The following is an 18,377-nucleotide window of genomic DNA, read 5'->3' on the forward strand; positions in this document are numbered from 1 at the left end:
GGAGTTGTAAGGGAATTAAACACATAAAAGAGTTTATGTGTAACAGGACTTCAAATAGCAATCCTAATGCACTGGAATAAGCTCTGGGATTTATTATTCAATTGACTGGAAAGCAAGAAAGAGAGAAGGATTTCCCTGTGGCATTACTAGTTCTGAAACTGAGGGGAAACATCATCTACAGGCCAATCTCCTGGGTGACAGATCCCCAACTTCTCCTACTGACCCTGTAGCAACAAAGTTTTCAAAAGCACAGAAGACCAAATTGGATGAGCCTGCAGAATTCCTTCTTTGTTATTCTACAAACTAGCTTGTAAAATCCCGCCGGGAGCAGTAATGTGTTCAATTTAAATGAAAAGGAAAAAAAAAAAAAAAAAAGAAAGAAAACCCAGCATTCAAAAACACCAAACAAGAATGATCCATGCAAGATGTGTAGCCTGCTTACATGAAATGCACAGAGTATTTGTGATAAGCCAAACCAGCTACAATACTGAAATAAAAGAACAGGCAGTGACAGGCAGCTGGAACGGGCATCACAGCCCAGATTTGCTATGCTGCAAGAACTCTCTTCCTGCCATCTCTGAGTGAAGTTTAAAGCCAACAGATGAATAACTTAATGTTTGGAGTTTCAATGACTCTTATCAAAGTAAGAGACCAGGTAAACCCATCCCTGTACAAGCACCTGTGGGTTTCCTGGAAAATCTTCAAAGTCTCTGAAGGCAGAAAATGCTGCAGAGACAGGAGACTCAAAAGCTGAAGTGAGACACTCTGTGACCAGAGTCCAGCAAAGCATAATAAAAACTCACTCAGCCTTTCTGGGAGCATTCATTTTCAAGGTTGGGACAAGTAGGATGGGAGCTGGAATATCCCACCACAAATGAAGAACATTTCCAGAGATGAGATGGGGATTTTCCAGAGAAGATGGGGATTTTCAAGGCACCAACAGTTTGAAGCAGAAAGTGTTTGTCTTCCTAAGGCTGTAACAGCACATGATCTGCCAAGGCACTCATCCCATCCATTTACTTCCCAAGACACTACTTTACTGGCCACAACAATCATACACAAATATTCTAATCAAAATTAGGCTTATTTTAGCCAACTAGAGTATAGCAAGAAGCTGCCCTATTGTGTTATAAACCAGTAAGACAAAAGCAGCTCTGTTTTCATCTTACAGGTGAGGTGGCATTGCTGGTCTGAAGGCACAGGAGGTCACAAAAGCTCCAACAACTGAATGTAGGTCTCAAATCCTTGCCTGGCTTTCAAGACCACCCTTCTGAGTGAGCCTTGAGGAGTGCAGTGTCCCAAGCAGGGCAGGACTTGGCATCACCCTGCAGCTGCTGCAGCAAAAGGATTGCTGAGGAGAAGGGTTACAGTTTGGATGCCTGGGTTTACCAGGGGACAACCATCCAGGCTGCAGAGAACCAGAGATTAGGCTCCCATTGACACCCCAAGGTAGGGACTTTGTCCCTTCCTTCAGACAGACAGATGGTACATGAGTTTGAAGCATTCAGCCAGGCTGCTGCAGAGCTGCCCGTGCAGCAGGAGTGTGACATGGCAAGGGCACAGCCTGTGGAACACAGGAGCTGAAGCCTTCACTGCACAAATGGAGAGAGCTCAAGAACAGATCTCTTGAGGGAAACCCTCCAGCCAAGACTGCTCCAGAGCAACTCAGCACCCAAGCTAAATAAAGAGCCTGGGGCAGAGGGCAAGAAGAGAGCAGCTCATCCCAGCCCAGCCAAGATGACAACACTCCTGCTTAAAGCAGCTTCCCAGGAGCAAGTGAATGGACAGCAAGGACATCTCACAGCCAGGGCTGCAAGGCTGGGATCTCACAGATCCTCCTCTGCCAAAGGTTTGACCCTGAGCTGCAGTTTGTGCAGTACGAGAAAGAAACCCAACAGGAATGAATGGGAGACAGGAAAGGGATTAAATCCTGTCTGGCCCCAGCGATGTCTGCTCGAAAGCGGAGTCTCTGTAGCAGAGAGCCCCTCTCAGCTGTCACCACGAGTCTGAGAGATGCCTTTTTCCTTGGCTGACAGCCCTTTTGCTAGTGAGCAGCCTGATAAGGGGTGCTGGCAGAAGGAAAGCTCTCCCAGATATGGCTGACTCCTGTAAACAAGGAGATGAAAACAGTTTGTTTCAAATCACAGCTGGGAGAAACACTATAAAGGCAAAACGGTGCCAATGGCTTGCTGACATGTTGCATTGCTTACAGTCACACAGAACACTCTGTGCCCTTCAATTCATGCTCAGGCACCACAAACCTCCCTGTAGAAGAACAGGAGAAAGCCAAAAGACACTTTAAATTTACTTTTTTGGAAAAGAAAAGCAGATATATTTATATTACCTGAACAACTGCAGGGATATAGAGAGCAAGAACATTTTCAGCCACTACCAGACCTGGAATGAGCCTGACCTTGCCTGAAGCCAGACTTCCAGAAATCCCAAAAAGATAGACAAGGTAAGGAGGAGACAAAAACAAGTAGGGCAGCCAGGCTTTGTGTTGTGCTCTGTTCATCTTCTGCAGGGATTTTCAGAGACCTGTCAAGGGAAGCTGTACAGCTTGGTGGCTGATAAACTCTTACAAGCCCCTTCAAAGCCAGTTTCTTAACAGGAAAGGCACTACACTGCCTTGGGAACTGTTTTCCTTATTTCTGTCCTTTATGCATGAGGAGTTTTCATCTCAAAACAGGAGATGGGGTTTACCTGAATTAGGAGAGAGATTGGTGTTTCCTAAAAAGACAATACTCATTTTGTTGAGAGAGGAGGGAAAAGTTGTTTATTTCTTTAAAAAAGTCGTTTTAGAACTTCAGCTTGACTCCAAGAAAAAAATAAAACCATTTCAAGCATCCCTATGGGCTGGCAACAAAACAGTGCTAGGCTGCTGTGTGTTCAGAAAACAACACCTCTGTCACACAACCTGGCTCAGGGTACCAAACATTGCCCACAGCAGTCACACATCACAAGAATCATCATTTTCAGCAGCTGTTTTCATTCTCTTATCAAAGTCAGGTGCATTGCTGGAAACAAACAACCACTTATAAAAGATGTCTTGGCTGGGGATAACATCCAACAGCCCATTCAACTCTCAGATCCCACCTTTGTTACTCTTTCTTGGGGCTCTCCCTTTCAGACAGTGGCAGTAGGGGAAACTATCAAGGACCTGTTTTACTTCTGATGATAAGTGGATGAGTTCCAGCATTTTGTCAGCAGCTCTGAGAGATCCTTGGGAAAGAGGTGCAGGGTCTTTCTCTACTTTATGCAAGAATGTCATGCAATATGTGCCTAGAGGCATACAGGCATTTCCCTGGAAATGTTCCATCCTCTTGTCCTGCATTTCCTCCCAGCCCAAAGGGAACAGAGCATTGCTGTCTTCCCATCTCTTCAGAAAGGTTTCTCCATAGTGATCATCTTCCAAAAATGCAGCTCCTGTTAGCTGAGCTTTCAGCAGCTGAGATCTTGCATATTTAATAACCCCAGCTTCTTTCCATGATATTTTCACACAGAAAGAAAAATTGAGATGTCTTCTGCTGCTCTGCATTGTCTCCAAACAATTGGACTCATCAGACAAACAAACCAAACTACATTTGAAACTGAAAATGTTCCATGAACAATGTCACAACAGCACACACTACTCCTAAAGTCTCTGGGTTAATGTAAGAATCAATGGCATCAATCAACTGCAGGGGCCCACAAAAAGAATTTTTACTAATAACATGATCAAATGTTTGGTTCTTATGAAATTCCAGTTGTGTTACTAACGAAAAATAAGTAAGATTTTTGGCAAGTTTAGGAGACAAGGTGAAAGCTCACAAGTTTCTAATGACAATTATGTGCCTAAAAAAGCCTGGGAAATTAAAAAGCTTCAACAGAAGTTTGGCCATGACAGTGTAAAATATGAAGTGTTTCAACCACAGCCTTGCATAAAGACAAAAGAGACACCAAAGCAGATATATTACAAGTAAAAAAACTGAGACTGACCACTGGCCAAGTGGAAACTGGAGAACCAACAATGGGAACTGCCCCATGCAAGATGTGAATTCTAGATGAAGTGTCACAAGAACAGGGAGGTGGGGCTCAGCCTGCAGTCACCTTCTGGCCAGGTTATCAACTACAGGAGGACCTCAGCCAGTGCCCTCTGGGTGAATTGGTAACAATAACAATAAAATGACCAAGCTCTGTGAGCTAAGTTATGGCTTGTCTACTTGGGAAATTGTTTTAGAAGCTAGGTGCAAATTCAGAGCACAATGGGTTTTTTGCCCCAATTCCCAGCTGGGTGGGTAGCACTATTCTGCTCTGAGAATGCTTTTCAGAGAAGGCAAAGCACAACAATGCAGACATTTTACTGAAAGGTGGTAGCTGGGGACAGCTATTTCACACTTTTTTTTTCCTTCTTACATGTAGGTTCCCAGACTATAAATGATCAAAAGGCAAAGTAGGCTCAGGGCAAGTTTTTGACATGTAGTTGTTTTTAAGCTCTGTTTCTTAAGGAGAGAACATTCTGTTTTGAGGTGTCTTTAAAGGGTGCTGAAATCCAGGAAGTCTAAAGAAATTCTACCCTGAAAGATACAGGGCACATTGCCTTTGCCCCATTGCCTGTAAGGAATTTGATCACAGCTTGATCACAGTGCATGTGATCAATATTTCCACTACAGCCCTGAGCATGGGAACCTGATACCGACAAGTCCCACAGAACCACTGACCCAGTATCCACTCACTGATCATTTATCTGCTTTCATGCCTGACCAGCAGCAGCCTCCTATGTGGAGAAGCACAAACTGGCACTACAGCCTGAGCTAAACTGTTTCACATAACTTGTCCTAATACTAATGGCTTTGAATTGAACTATCTGTCCCCAGGCTGAATTTTCTCCCCTTTTGTAAATGTAACTGATGTTGTCACATAACTTCTACAATAGAAATTACTTAATGAAAGAAAAGAACTTTGTGTTTCAAGCATCTTGTGTAAGATTCTATCACCCAAATAAATAGGAAAATGTATATTATGGGGGTTCATGTAAACATTCCTGTATAAAAGATGTAATGTTTTACCCCTCAATGTGCTTGATTTGTGGGAACCTCCACTTTGCACAGAATAAACAATGTCTCCTTTCTAAATTAGACCTGTCTGTGTTTAGGGAGCTCCTAAAACTGGAAACAATGCTACACTTACCTTCACCTGTGATTTCCCTGCAGTTATCACCAGTGGTGCTCTTCAGGCACAGCACCCCAAAGCAGGACATCCCTGTTGCCTTAAATATCATGAGTTCTAATACCATTACAGTGCAAGGATTTCATATTGCCAGAGCTTCATGCCTTCTCAATGTTTCTCACAAGCAGCTCCTCTAAGCACAGACTATTCCTGGTCCTTGCAGCAGTCATCTGACCCCAGAGCCCACCAATCCACCTTTTATACCACTTGTTCTTATTAGCTACACATGTGGCCTCTTAAGATCAGGCCTGCTTCTGATCTTTAGTAATTGGTCCAGCTGCAACTCATTGGGGGATAAGATCACCTTCTATACCACCTTCATTTACCCACACTGTACCCCCTACACATCCCACCTGACCCTAAGCCCTCTCTGCAGCCCTCACCAGCCAGCCAACCCAAGAGGAAGGGCAGGAGGCTTGGGCAGCATGAGACATGAGGATTTTTACCTGACTAAGTTGGCACAAGGTCCTGGCCAGCGGCAGCTCTGATAAACTCTCTGGATCACCGTTTCTGACCCGTTCTGCACCTGGCAGGAGACTGTCCTTGTGACTGTGTAGTGACACCAGTGCCTGCAGAGAGAGAGGACACATGTTAGTGAGCCCCAGTGAGACAAGCAGGGAACCAACCCACACCAGACTGCAGGAAAACAGACCAAGAATCTGGGGGTGGGGTGGTTTCTTCTGCCAGCCATAGCCAGGCTGACTTGCAGTCTTCACTTCTCACCCCACCCTCTCCTTCCAAGAGTTTTAGAAAGATTCCCAGCTCCTGCCAACCTGAACCACAGATCCAGTAATGCCTCTTGCTTGGTTGTCAGAGGCCAGAGTTTTACAGTGCATAATTTAGTTCTGTGACTTATCAGAAACAATAGGACTTGGGGAAAAAAAAGACATGTTCCAAATCTCCTGATAGTCAGCTCCCATTGTACTGGTCTTAATTCCATTCTGCTTGTTATGGTATCACTCCCCAGCCTCCCACCATTCTGAACAACAGCAGAGTAGGAAAATTCTGCTTTTTGGTGTGGTGGAGTTCTCTGTCAGCAGGGCTTGAACAAGCTGAGGGCTGAACAAGTCCTGTTGTTGTCCTGCTGAGGTTACTGCCTAAAAATGGGCAGGGAAAATGCAGGGGAGGGAGGGATGAGTGTCTCACACTGTCTCAAGAGAGAGACAGACCCCTCACTGCAAGGTGTATGAGACAGAAGGAACTGCAGTGTCAGCACAGGGAATTTGGACCTAAAGATCCTTCAGGGACCCTCTCTAGAAAAATAAAAGTTTAAGGTTCCAGTGACATGCTTGAGGCGACACAAAAAATTCCCCCTTGCAAGCTTGCTCATTTTGCCAAATACTGGCTCACTTTTTTTTGAGAATATTTTGGTGTGGAATGTTTTGTGATGCTTTTATACATCAGTGTAGTTAACAGGTTTCAGAGTCATTTTCCTACCGACTGGGGATCAGAACTGAGGTCACTGTGGGACATGGAGACACCAGCTTGTGCTCCAAAACACACCCAGTGCTTGTGTAAGCACTCCCTGCTGAACCAGAGCCAGAGTCCTGGCTCCTCATCTATCTTAAAGCACGAACCCTCAATAGAGCTGATCCCTTCAAGCACCACAGTGACTCCCCAACCTTGCACACCAAAACTCAAAGTGGAAATGCACCTGCACATCCCCTTCTCCTTCCCTAAACCACATCCTCTCTGTCAGTTTGATTTCCCCAGAACAGCATTCCCCATTTACAGCATTTGTTGCTTTTTTTCCCCCCTTTTTGCATTCCCCTCCCATCTCCACAGGAATCCCTGCTCTCTGGCTAGCTCCCATTTCCATGAATAGGAGGCACAGATGCCAGCACCACATGGGGCCAGCGGGCTGCTCGCTGACCCTTGGGCTACAGCCGGCCAGGAAGGCTGGGACACCCAGGGAGGGGTGGCTCTGTGCCACTGCCACGAGCCCAGCAGCAGGGACAGGGCTCAGCTTGCAGCTTTCCCTGAGACACTGCTCCTGCTCACCAGAACCACCCTGCATTCCTCAGCAGGGAGGGTGCACTGTGGGCACACCTGGGTGACCCCAGGTGGGCAGGGAGATCTTTCAGAGCCACTTATCTCAGATTTGTCAGGGATCTGTGCTGTGTAAGTAGGGATCAGGCACTGGAGTAGCCAAATGTCTCTACTGACATCTGCAGCATCAAAACAAGGGGGGAAAAGATAAAGTTAATGAAGCTTCAGGTCACATGATGACATCAGTTTCTTTAACAGGCTCAACAGAACTTTCACACAAAGTTTAGGGAGCAGGACCAGGAGAAACAACAGGAGCTAAAGGCTGAAAATGTGATAATTCAAAGTTTTCTTTTATCTTTCACTTGCACACTTGGTGCAATCAGCCATTTGGTCTCTCCAAGCCTTAGTCATGGGGTTTGTCCAGACAGGGGTGATATCTCCTCATGCCATGGGGACAGCCAGTTGAGCACAGAAGGAAAAGCAGCCAGGAGAAAGGGTGAGAACAAGAGGGGTTGGGAAAATCACAGCCCTGCATTCACAGAATTCACAGAATGACCAGGTTGGAAAAGACCTTCAAGATCATCGACTCCAGCCCAGCCCCAACCCCTCAGCTAAACCCTGGCACCCAGTGCCACATCCAGGCTTTGTTAAACACACCCAGGGATGGGGACTCCACCACCTCCCCGGGCAGCCATTCCAGAACTTTATCATTCTTTCCATTAAAAACTTTTTCCTAATATCCAGCTTGTATTTCCCTTGGTACAGCCTGAGGCTGTGTGCTCTGGGTCTGTCAGTGCTGCCTGGAGACAGAGCCCAGACCCACCAGAGCACAGGCACCTCTCAGGGAGTTGTAGAGTGATGAGATCACCTCTGAGTCTCCTTTTCTCCAGGGTGAGCACCCCCAGCTCCCTCAGTGCTCCTCATCAATCACTACAGGAAGTGAGAAGCTCCTCGAGGCTCTCCATGCATTGCCTCCCTTGCCTGAAGCCACCAGGCTGAACATGACTGGCAGCTCCTAGCAGGGTAACAGATCCTTCACTCTAATCCAGGGACAACCTTTCACTTTCCTGAGCAGGGGCACAGAGAGAGCAGTGACAGTGATAAAGGACCACACTTACCACCTCATCTCCAAAGCAGAAACACAAGTGTGGGCATGAAAAAAAGGGGGCAGACCCCAAAGATACTCAGCTAGTCAAATGTGAACACAGATTTCTCCAACTTCTCTCTTTACCAGCAAAAGAGAGGGTTTGGTTACAAAGGTACCCACAGCCAGGAGTGAAAGGTACATCACACTCTTGGCTTCCCATAAATAGCATAATTTTCCTACAAATACAACTTTTAGGGGTTTTTACTGTGGCACACAGGAAGGTGAGACAAAAACAGGAACACAGCTGGTCAAGGATGCATTAGGACATCCAGCTTGGAACTCAGGGCAGATAAAATAGCACAGTGATTACAACAGAAAGAAGACAGACAGACAAAACCATCCCAAGACTTCTCTTTGCAAGCCAAAAGTCAGAAGAACAGCCTCCAGAATGCAAGCAGGCTTCAGACAACGTGATGAAAGGCCCCATCATGGCTGACAGAGATTATAAATGACCCTTTATATTATACACAGATGCTAGGAAGGAAGGTTTAGGACTTTTACTGGCATGCATCCAGGATGGCAGAGAATATATTGCTGCTTATTCAAAAAGAATATTCCAACCAAGCAAACAAAATGATCCAAACAGCAGCTCCTTTAGGATCTCCTGCATCACCAGCATATTTGGTGTGATGTTCTGCAGCATCCCAAGGAAGTGGTCCTTGCTCAGAGAGAGGAGTTTCACTTGGTCCATTTCCTCCAGCTGTTTCCAAAGAAACACCCCCTCCTCTTACACCCTATTTAATTCTTGGAAGACTTTCACAGACAACAGAGGATCTGCAGATCATGGCCTGCAAGCTGCTGATTTAGACAGTTTCCTTCTGGGTCTACAGACCCAGATGTCATGTCTTGATCCCAGCTGACAGTGTGTTTTTCCAGAGGGAATAGGGCTGTTGATGCCAGCAGCTATCTAATCACATTCACTGTGTAGGTTCAGGATGTTACTGGGGGCCCTTCAAGCTAAATGGAACAACAAAATCAAAAGTTTGCTTCCATTTGGAGATAGTCTGCAAACTCCTGCTTGGAGCTTGAACAGACCCTTCCCTCAACAGATGCTGAGGGGGTGCCTGCTCTCTGCTGACTCAGCAAAAGCAGTGATGGCTTTGGGCACCTGGACACTGGAGGGACACAAGAAATGCTCACCTTTCAGAGCTCATGGGGAACAGCCTGAGAGCATCTCACAGGGCATCCAGATTACTCAGAAAGCTGGAGGTGCAGTGTGCTTCCATAGGCAGACACCAGACAAAGCCATACCTGCACCCCACTGACTTTCTGAACCTCCTGCACCCCTCAACAGAAGTTTATTTGGACTCACAGTTCACCCCTGGATATTCTGGATGTTTTTACAGCCTGGCATCCAACAGTGAGAGAGAAAAGGGATTGCAGAGGGTGGACAAGTGTAAGGTAACATACAACAAAGCTAAAATGCAGTAGGTTCCAGAAGAGCCACACACTCACATATCAAAGCTTAATTCCTGGATAGCATAGTTAGAGCAATCATTTCATGGATGGGAAGGCACTGACAGGAAACTTCATCTTCCCTCCCTTCTCACCACTGGGATTTGCACAGTGTTCCCTAAGCCCACAGGGTGCCTAAGGGACCTCTTCATCCATCCATCCATCCATCCATCCATCCATCCATCCATCCATCCATCCATCCATCCATCCATCCATCCATCCATCCATCCATCAGAACACTCACACCACAACACACAGAGCCATCCCCAAAAGCAGTATTTGCTTCTTTCCTAGTCCAAACTGCTCACTTTTTCCATGCTTCTCTGCATCCTGGGGGTTTCTGGAGGATCTTCCAGGTGGTTCACAGGAGAAAAGCCACCTGGCAGTTAACTGGCTCCATTTCACTGGAGAAGGGATCACAAAGTGAGCAGTGTCAGAACCACTGGGCTGAACTGATCAGGACCCAGCAGGGGCTGGTGAATCAGGACTGTGCAGCTCAGGAATGGAAGTGGCTGCATTCCTGCCTAATCACCTCTTTCAGAGGGGTGACAGTTCAGCACCACACACAAACCCAGGGCTGCCTGCCCTGCTAGGGACAGACCTACAGCAGGCACCACCTCCCCCACAGGAGCTGATGCTCTCACTGGACTGGAGGACACGGCTCCAGCTCCCGAAATCTGTGGTGTCCCAGCACACCACGCTCCCACCAGCTCAGAACTGCTTCCAGCAGAAACAATCCCCCCAGCTGGGCTCTGCACAAAGCCATTTGTAGAGCTGAGTGAAATGGAGATTTGGTGTGGGTTTGGTAAATTGTTAACTGGACAGAAGGAAGAGAATTCTTTCTGAGAGTGGAAGAACACTTAATATGCAGGATGGTTTCATCAGCACCTGTTCCATGTGTTTGGGCACAAACTGACCCTCCCCACTCTCAATAAACATCACAGAAGTCTCTCAGGAAGGTTGGCATTTCTGATGCTTGTGATTTGCCCTAAAGCTTTGTCCTGTGTAAACAACTGCACTGAATTATCTTTTTGTTTCCATAAGGATAACACACTGTGTGTTATACTTAACAGAGATCAACATTTAGGACACAGAAAACAGTAGGAGTGTTTTGATAGCTAGGTAGATTTCCCCAAGTTTCTTCATAACATTTTTCACTGGAGCTATCAATTTCCCTGCAACCCTAGCGAGGAATTTCAATAAAATCAGAAGGTCACTGACTTTCACTGGGAAAAAGTTGCTGTTCTGACTCAATGAAAGCAAACTGTGCCCTTTTCTCTGTGTAAATAGTACAGCATCCCATTTGCTCTGCCAGAACAGCAATCCACTCACTGTGTGCTGGAGCCCAGCATTAGGAGGGGTTAGTTATTTATATATTCCTTTGAGGCCAGGAGCAGAAGTTGCCCTCTACATGCCAAGAAATCCAGATTCAAAGGCTGCCATGCTCTCTGGGGTATCTCTACCTGAACCATCCACTTCTGTAAAACTACATTATTCCTTTCTTATTCACAAATACACACCTCCCTGAATGTGCTTTGACTCTCATCAGGATCAAGTTTGCCAGCTAATTCAGTTGGCTGGGACCAGCTTGCTCTTTACTGCTGTGACCTGGATAAGAGGAAACTATCCCATCACATGTTACTGGAAAGCTCAGATAAAAGCCAAGTTGGGCTTAAGTTTCCCCTGTTCTTGGCTGTATTCATGCTCTCCCCAGGTAACTAGGTTTGAGGATCAAGGCTGTCATCCAGCTCATTGTCCAGCTACAAAATTCAATTGTAACCAGCAGTCTCCACACTATTGGAATGTTCAGTGTTGATGGATTGATTCAGGATTGCCTGTAGATGGATGGACCTTTGCTAAGGAATCCATGAAAGACCACCTGGCAGGGGTGAGGGGCTGGCTGTACACAAGCTTATCATGGCATGGTTCAGTTCAAAGCAGATTCTGCTCCTCCATTACCAAGTTTTAAGAGGCCTGCAAGTCAGAAGCCAGGACAAGCCACAGTAATCTAGTTGTCAATATTGATGTTTTACGCATGCCTTACTCCCCCTGAGCACTTCCTAGGCACTAATAGAGGTTACCCTGACTCCTGCAAAAAAGGGAGAAAAATCTCTGCAACAGCCCATTCATTTTGGGAAAGGAATAAAACTGGAAGGCTGCTGGTGTTTCTGAAGCCAGACAGCAGCAGCCATTTGAAGCAGCAGAGAGCCAGAGGCATGAACAAGAATAAGACAAGTTCCAGGTCTCCCACTCTGCTCTGTTGGTCAGACAAAGATTGGAAGGAACTCCAATCTCTCTGCACACACCACCACTCCACCCCCACAATAAGAGTCTGAACAAAGTGGCCATAAAAATAAGGTCTGGCTAGCAGAGTAAGATGGGACAATTTATCTAGGAACCTCCCAATAGCATAACCCTTCCCCAGGGGGGCAATACGTTCTGTGCTCCGTGCACTTCAAATACTCACTTGCCAATAACAGCCTTAAGTTTTCCCACACAAAGTATATTATCAGAGCCTGCTGGAGGGAGTTTAGTCCTAGAGGAATCTTTACCTGAGGAGGAAAACACAGTTCAGTCTGCACAACAGCTTCAGGCTTCAGCAAGTTCTGCAGCCAAGCACATTTAACTGTGCTTTCCTTGCTTTGTTTTATGCAGGGATGACCCTCCAAAAAAGCACTACCTTGAGGGCTGAGCTTTCTTCAATCCATAGGAAAGTGCACAAAATTTTACCTTATCCTCCTGCAGCCACTGAAGTTACAGGGGCCAAGGGAAAACCTCTCCCTACTGGAATTATTAAACACCTAGAAGCAGCATGGCTAAATACCAAGGAACATGTGTGCAACTCTTCTTCAGAGACAAGGAGGGGATCCAGCTCCCCAGAGCCACCTTCAGCTCCTTCAGCCATGAGAATATTCCTCTTCTCTTCTAACTTTCAATCTCATTCACTAGGCACCTGCCAGCTGCTGCAGACAAGAACACTCACCTGTTACACACCCTTGGTCCACTTGTAGAGCATCAGCACTGATTATTAATAAAGGATAGAACAGAGAGAGATGAAGATTTAAGTGTTGATCAGGCAGGGAGTATCACAAACAAATTGATCACATTCAAAACATGTCCCTCTGAGCCTACAGACCTGTTTGTGTGTGTATGTGAGGGCAGAGGGCACAAGGAATATTCCTCCAGCATAAAGTCCCTCTGATTCATACCCAGTACCCTCTCAGTTTGCCAGTGATATGTTCCAACTGAATCAAACCATAAATATGGTTGACCTGAACCATAATTACCTTCAGGAGTGAAATGAAGAAGTTAGTCCATGACTGAGCGCTCAGAAATAAAAGGGGGCTTCACCCCTTTGAAGTTCTTTGCTTTTACAGACATTCTTTTACACACTGCAATGTTTTGCTGCTCCCTCCCACGAGCTTATCACAATCAATGAGAAGACAGTAGTTTCCAGTGTTCACAGAGGGAGGAAAGGGGAAATGTACAAAAATATCCGTGGAATCTGTATTTGTTAAATTAGACTGACTTGATGGAATTTGGCATTTGATATCCATGCAGTGTGGAAATCATGCACAATTACAACCAAGTATCATTTCTGCAGCATTAAAAGCTGCTTGAATTAGAGCCTTTCAAAGAAGAACCTGAGTCTAAACATTTTTGCACAGCTGGATAACGTGGTTGCAGATAGGTCTAACACCTCCATACTGTGAATACATCTATTGGATTGGTTTGTTCATTCCTAAAAAGCCTGACTTTGAAAGGAGGGGTAGGATCACAGGAAAAAAAAGATCCTTAAGACCTTGATTGAAAGTAGAGAGCTGGGATTTGGCAGTAGGGATTTGGCAGACCAGCTGTTTGTCTGAAACAGATCCCTGTGGTCAAAGTCTACACTTGGTACTTGTCTGTGTCCTCTGAGGGTCTGATTGAGAACTGGTTAGGCTGAGGACAATGACCTTGATCCTCATTAATAGCACCAGACTAACTCTGATAAAAGTCACTACATCCGAGTTTTGAGTTTAGAAAAATTCATTCAGAATTAAACTCCAAGTTTGATTTAGGAAGAGGTAGAGAGTGAATTTTAAGTAGAAAAACAGGGCACTGGCACACACCTGCCTGTCCTCAAAACCTTTGCAGAAAAGAAAACATTAATAAAAGCAGGATAAAGAGTCACTGACCCTGTCAGAGCATCCTGTGCTTTACTAGTGCTCCTGTTGTGGCAACAGCTGCTCCTCCACCATCCACAATGGCAGTGCCTATGGCTGTCTTTAATTCCCCTAGTAACAAAACACTTTGCACAATTCAATCCTCCAAAAGGGACAAATCAGGCTCCTGCTGGTTTCAGCATCTCCTTAAATCCCACCCTTTGCCCTACAAAGCCTGTATCTGCATCACCAGCCAATCTGCAGGGATTGGACAGGGCCTACTCCCAAATTTGTTTTGGTTTTTTGCTTATAGAGCTCTGTAGAGACAACAGAGCATCTTTGTGCCTCCCATTCAGCCCTCTGGTGCCAAACTCCCAGCACTTACCAGCAGCAATGAATGCCACATGCATGACAGGAACACAGGCACTTGGCCTAAATGAAGCAGTGTTTTTTATTAACATTATACTGGCACCAAAAACCACAAACTACAGCAAGAACAAAAGGCAATGTCAAAAGGACAGTGTTGAGTGTATAAAAAAAAAATTAAGATGGCACGATCAAGCTTCCTACTATTGCATGATGTTCATCTGCTCATGTAACATGCATGTTTTGGGTTTTTCCTGCAGCTGAACAGTTGGGATATTGCTGCCACTGGAGAAGGTACATCCTTTTGATAGCTAGAAACAAACAAACAAAAAAAAGTATTGAAAGAGATCTTGCAGACAGCACATTGCTTTCTCTTTAGGGAATACAGATGTGTTTTCCTTATATTTTCAACCATCAGAGCAGTGAGCCCCAAAAGGTATCAAAAACCAGATTAAAGTTTTAGCTTCGGATTCGCAGGTCTTAGGATGCAACTGGAAATATCTGCACAAACAGCTGTGTGAGGTCAACTGAATCCACAACTCTTCTAGCAGCATCTCTTCCACCTGCCCACTTCTCTTTTCCTGAGGCCCATTACAATTTTTTCAGACTAGGTCTTCAATTTGGTCAGCAATTTGTAAAGGAATTTGTGGGCTCTGGTGTACAAGGGACTACACAGCTGACATTTCTAAGTAGTACCTACCATGAGGCTGCCCTTCCCTGGTGGGAACAGGATTTCATGGGCCAAAGGCACCTCTTCCAGAGTGAAGCTGCAGCAGGTGTGCAAAGAGCCAAACCTGACACCAACCCCACTGAAACCACCAAGGGAACAGCCTTTCCTCAAGTGCAAGAAAACCCTACGTTTTCTAATGTTTCCTGTGCTGGAGGAGGTGATTAGAAACAATAGGCCAGTCTAGACAAATCCATCTTCTTATTTTGCTTGGAAAGGAACAATTTCTCTTCTTCCTTTTAGATGTCTTACATAAGCCACTTGTGTTCAGTGAGGCAGCTGAAGCTCAGGTACCTGTGAGCCAGCCATACACCAGGCCTGAGACAAGACTCCAGGAAGATTCTTTTGGGGACAGCTGTTTGTGGGGACCCCACAAACACATCAGCACCTCAAGAGCAAAGCACTTTTCTCCAGTAACTGCTCTACCAATGTGCCAGGTCATCTGAACACCAGCTCCTGTGCTGTGTGCCACAGATAAATCAGGCTGTTACCCCCAGCCCAGCTCAAAGATTGCCTAGATGAGCCACATAAGACCCAATTCAGTGAAAACAAAGCCCTGGAAAACCTTTCTGCCTGGGTATTCAAAGTGTTAATCAGCCTGAAAAACAAACCCCAAAGCCTGTGTGTTAATTTGCTATTTAAATTGAAAACTTTTTATTCCATGTCTGCCATGTCTGGCACAAGGCTGTCCTGGGCATTATTACAATAAAAAATAATTTGGAAAATAATCCTATTGTTCCAGTCACACCCATGGGAGTTTCATGTGTAGGGAAGTAGGAACATCAGAACTGAGATCTGTCCTGTCATCAGAGAGTTGAGCTTGCCCTTTCCAACAGCCAGTTTTGATCCAAGGGCATATTGAGAGCAGGATCAGAAGCTGAGCTAAGGCAGGAGGATGTATCAATCAGCTCCAAGGTTAATAAATTCCAACTTGCACAGGCTAAAACTCTTAAACACCACTATTAGCATAGCAATAGTCTTTACAAACACAAGTTCACATCCATGGGTGTTAGTCTATCACATCTTTCTCTTCCTTGCCTCCCTCTCAAGCCAGTCCTTCCCAGAGCCCATGTAAATGAAGTGATTTGCTGTAAAGCACCTCCTGGTTGCCAATGAGTAGCCTTTCCAAAAAGCCTCCTGTGCACTAAGTAGAGGCCTCATTGAAACCTCCCTGCAACTATAGCATGGCTGGGATGAGGCAGTTCCAGGCACAACAATCTGCTGTGCCAGCAGCCTCCTTTTCACCTTCCTCCAGCCTCCCACTCTTACACTCTCCTGACTGCACCCATCCAATGCCATAAAGTAACCCCACAGGGTTTGCTGTAGCTCAGCTCTTTGCACACAGAAGTCCCAAACCCCTGCTGGTGAGCACCCAGTGCTGCCTCACCAAGTTCTAAACTCACTCTTCAGCAGATGGTGTGTTTTAATCTCACAGAACCCACTGCACTTTGATATCTGACTACAGACAGACTGTTAAGAGACAGCAAGAATTAAGCGCTCTGCCTAACTGTTCTCAATATAAAAGGTTTGTTCTGCTTTTAACACAGCTTCCTAAGCTTTCACTGGCTCTGGAAGCAGTCACCATACCTCATTTCTAGCCAAGAACAATTATTTGTATTCTCCTTTTAAACCCTGCTGCAACCCAGTTTGTTCATTAGAAATAGAAAGAGCTTAAAAAAAGAAAACCTTTCTCTTGTGAACGGAAACACTAACACCTTTCTCTGTTATTAAAAAATTCTTGAGCAATCTACCAAACTGCATTAGTACCTCAGTGCTTTGGAAGCCTCTGTTTGGAAGGGAGGAGATCTATATTTCTGTATCCAGGTGGAAAATGGGTTTGATTTGGCCAAGTAATAACAGCTGAAAAAAAAAAAAAAACCTCCATAGGCTGTGCATGCACAGTAGATTCCTTAGGAATGATAACACTGCCTTGAAACATTCCCGAGGAGACACGTGGGAAACTGGATGGGGAGAAAGCAGCCCTGAACAAGAGAGGGGACAGCAGGAGGTCTGAAGGAGATGCAGGCATTTGGTCAGAAAAATTCCTGCCCTGTTCTGTGCAGAATTGTACAGCAAACTCCACTAGATGGGGGCTTGCAGGGTTTCTTTGGTTTAAGTTAGAAGTTGCCTGCCAATGCAAAAGGACAGGGCAACCTAACAGTTCCACCATGGCAAAGTGCAGAAATCCACAACATAAAGCATTTTAACCACAAATTGGTGAAAATTCAACCAAAATTCAACTCCTAAAGCAAAGGTTTCACAGGCATCCCTCATCCTTCTGCTGGGAATGGGAATGTCTGGAGTTGCTGGTGAGAGGGTCTCAGTCCATGTGTGCAAAGGGGTGGCTGACATTAAATACCTTAAACACACATTACTGACAAAAGCTTGGGGCAAATTCAAGGCAAAATCATTAAAGAGAGATAAACTTTTTTTTTCCTCTTCTCCTATCTACACACATTTCTTCCATCAGAGAATGAAGAGTGACACAAATGGCATGCAAGATAAAAGTTTGATTAAAACAAGCAGTTATGACCTGAATTTTATCAATGGGTGACAGTTATTCTGTATTTCTGGTACCTTTTACGTAGTTTGGGAACATCTTTATGTTGTTTTACTGGCTGAGGGCAAATCAGCAAACCTGTAAGCGACACACAGCAACAATCTGTGTTTATTATTGCACTAAGTATGTACACAAACATCCTTCATACATAACAGCCCAAGCTTCTTAGTGGTTTTTTCTCTCTCATACAAGCATACATGAGAGTTTTCCTGTACACCTTTCACTACAGCTTGGAGAAATCTTTACATGCATTGTCTCAGCAAAGGATAGTGCCAGATTGAGGCACCCTGGAAGCAAAGCCAGCAGCTGCCATTGCCACAGCACTCACTTGAGCCATTTCTAAGCAGGTATTGAGGGATATATGAACACTGCAGTGCTGAACATCACATTAAATGTCTGTGACAGAATCACATCACAGCAGAAAAAAAAGTAGTTTGAGTTTCATTAGAAACCACTCTCATTCACAAATCAAAAAGGTTGGGAGAACCTCAGGGCACAGAGTGACAGAACAACTCTTGAACTGGTTCCCCTTGCTGGAGGTATGTCCATGGGAACAGCCTGCTCACCTATCCAGCTGTTACTGGCAACACTTGAGCCACAAGCCCATGGGAAGTGTGTGATTCCAGCCAAATGCTTGTGTGGGGTTTGGTGTTGGTCTTTGTGAGGGTGGTTTTTGGCTGGTTGGTTAAAAAAATCCAACCAAACAACAAAAAAAAAAAAAACCCAAACCACCCCCACATATGGAGGTGCCCTGCAAAGCCAGCCTTGCTTCCACAGGGA

The 18,377-nt window shown here is 45.3% G+C and overlaps 1 protein-coding gene across 7 annotated transcripts in view; it reads right to left on the bottom strand.

The window, feature by feature from the left end:
* The window catches only part of COL26A1 (collagen type XXVI alpha 1 chain), a 170,522-nt gene that overhangs the window by 141,266 nt on the left and 10,879 nt on the right, over nucleotides 1-18,377 (bottom strand). For all 7 annotated transcript variants that reach the window (XM_050981796.1, XM_018919312.3, XM_050981795.1 and 4 more), the window contains exon 2: nucleotides 5,655-5,777. In XM_050981796.1, coding sequence (XP_050837753.1) covers nucleotides 5,655-5,777 — 123 coding nt within the window. The remainder of the gene's footprint in view (nucleotides 1-5,654; nucleotides 5,778-18,377) is intronic.

The sequence above is a fragment of the Serinus canaria genome, chromosome 19 (assembly GCF_022539315.1).
Source record: "Serinus canaria isolate serCan28SL12 chromosome 19, serCan2020, whole genome shotgun sequence".
Lineage (NCBI taxonomy): Eukaryota > Metazoa > Chordata > Aves > Passeriformes > Fringillidae > Serinus > Serinus canaria.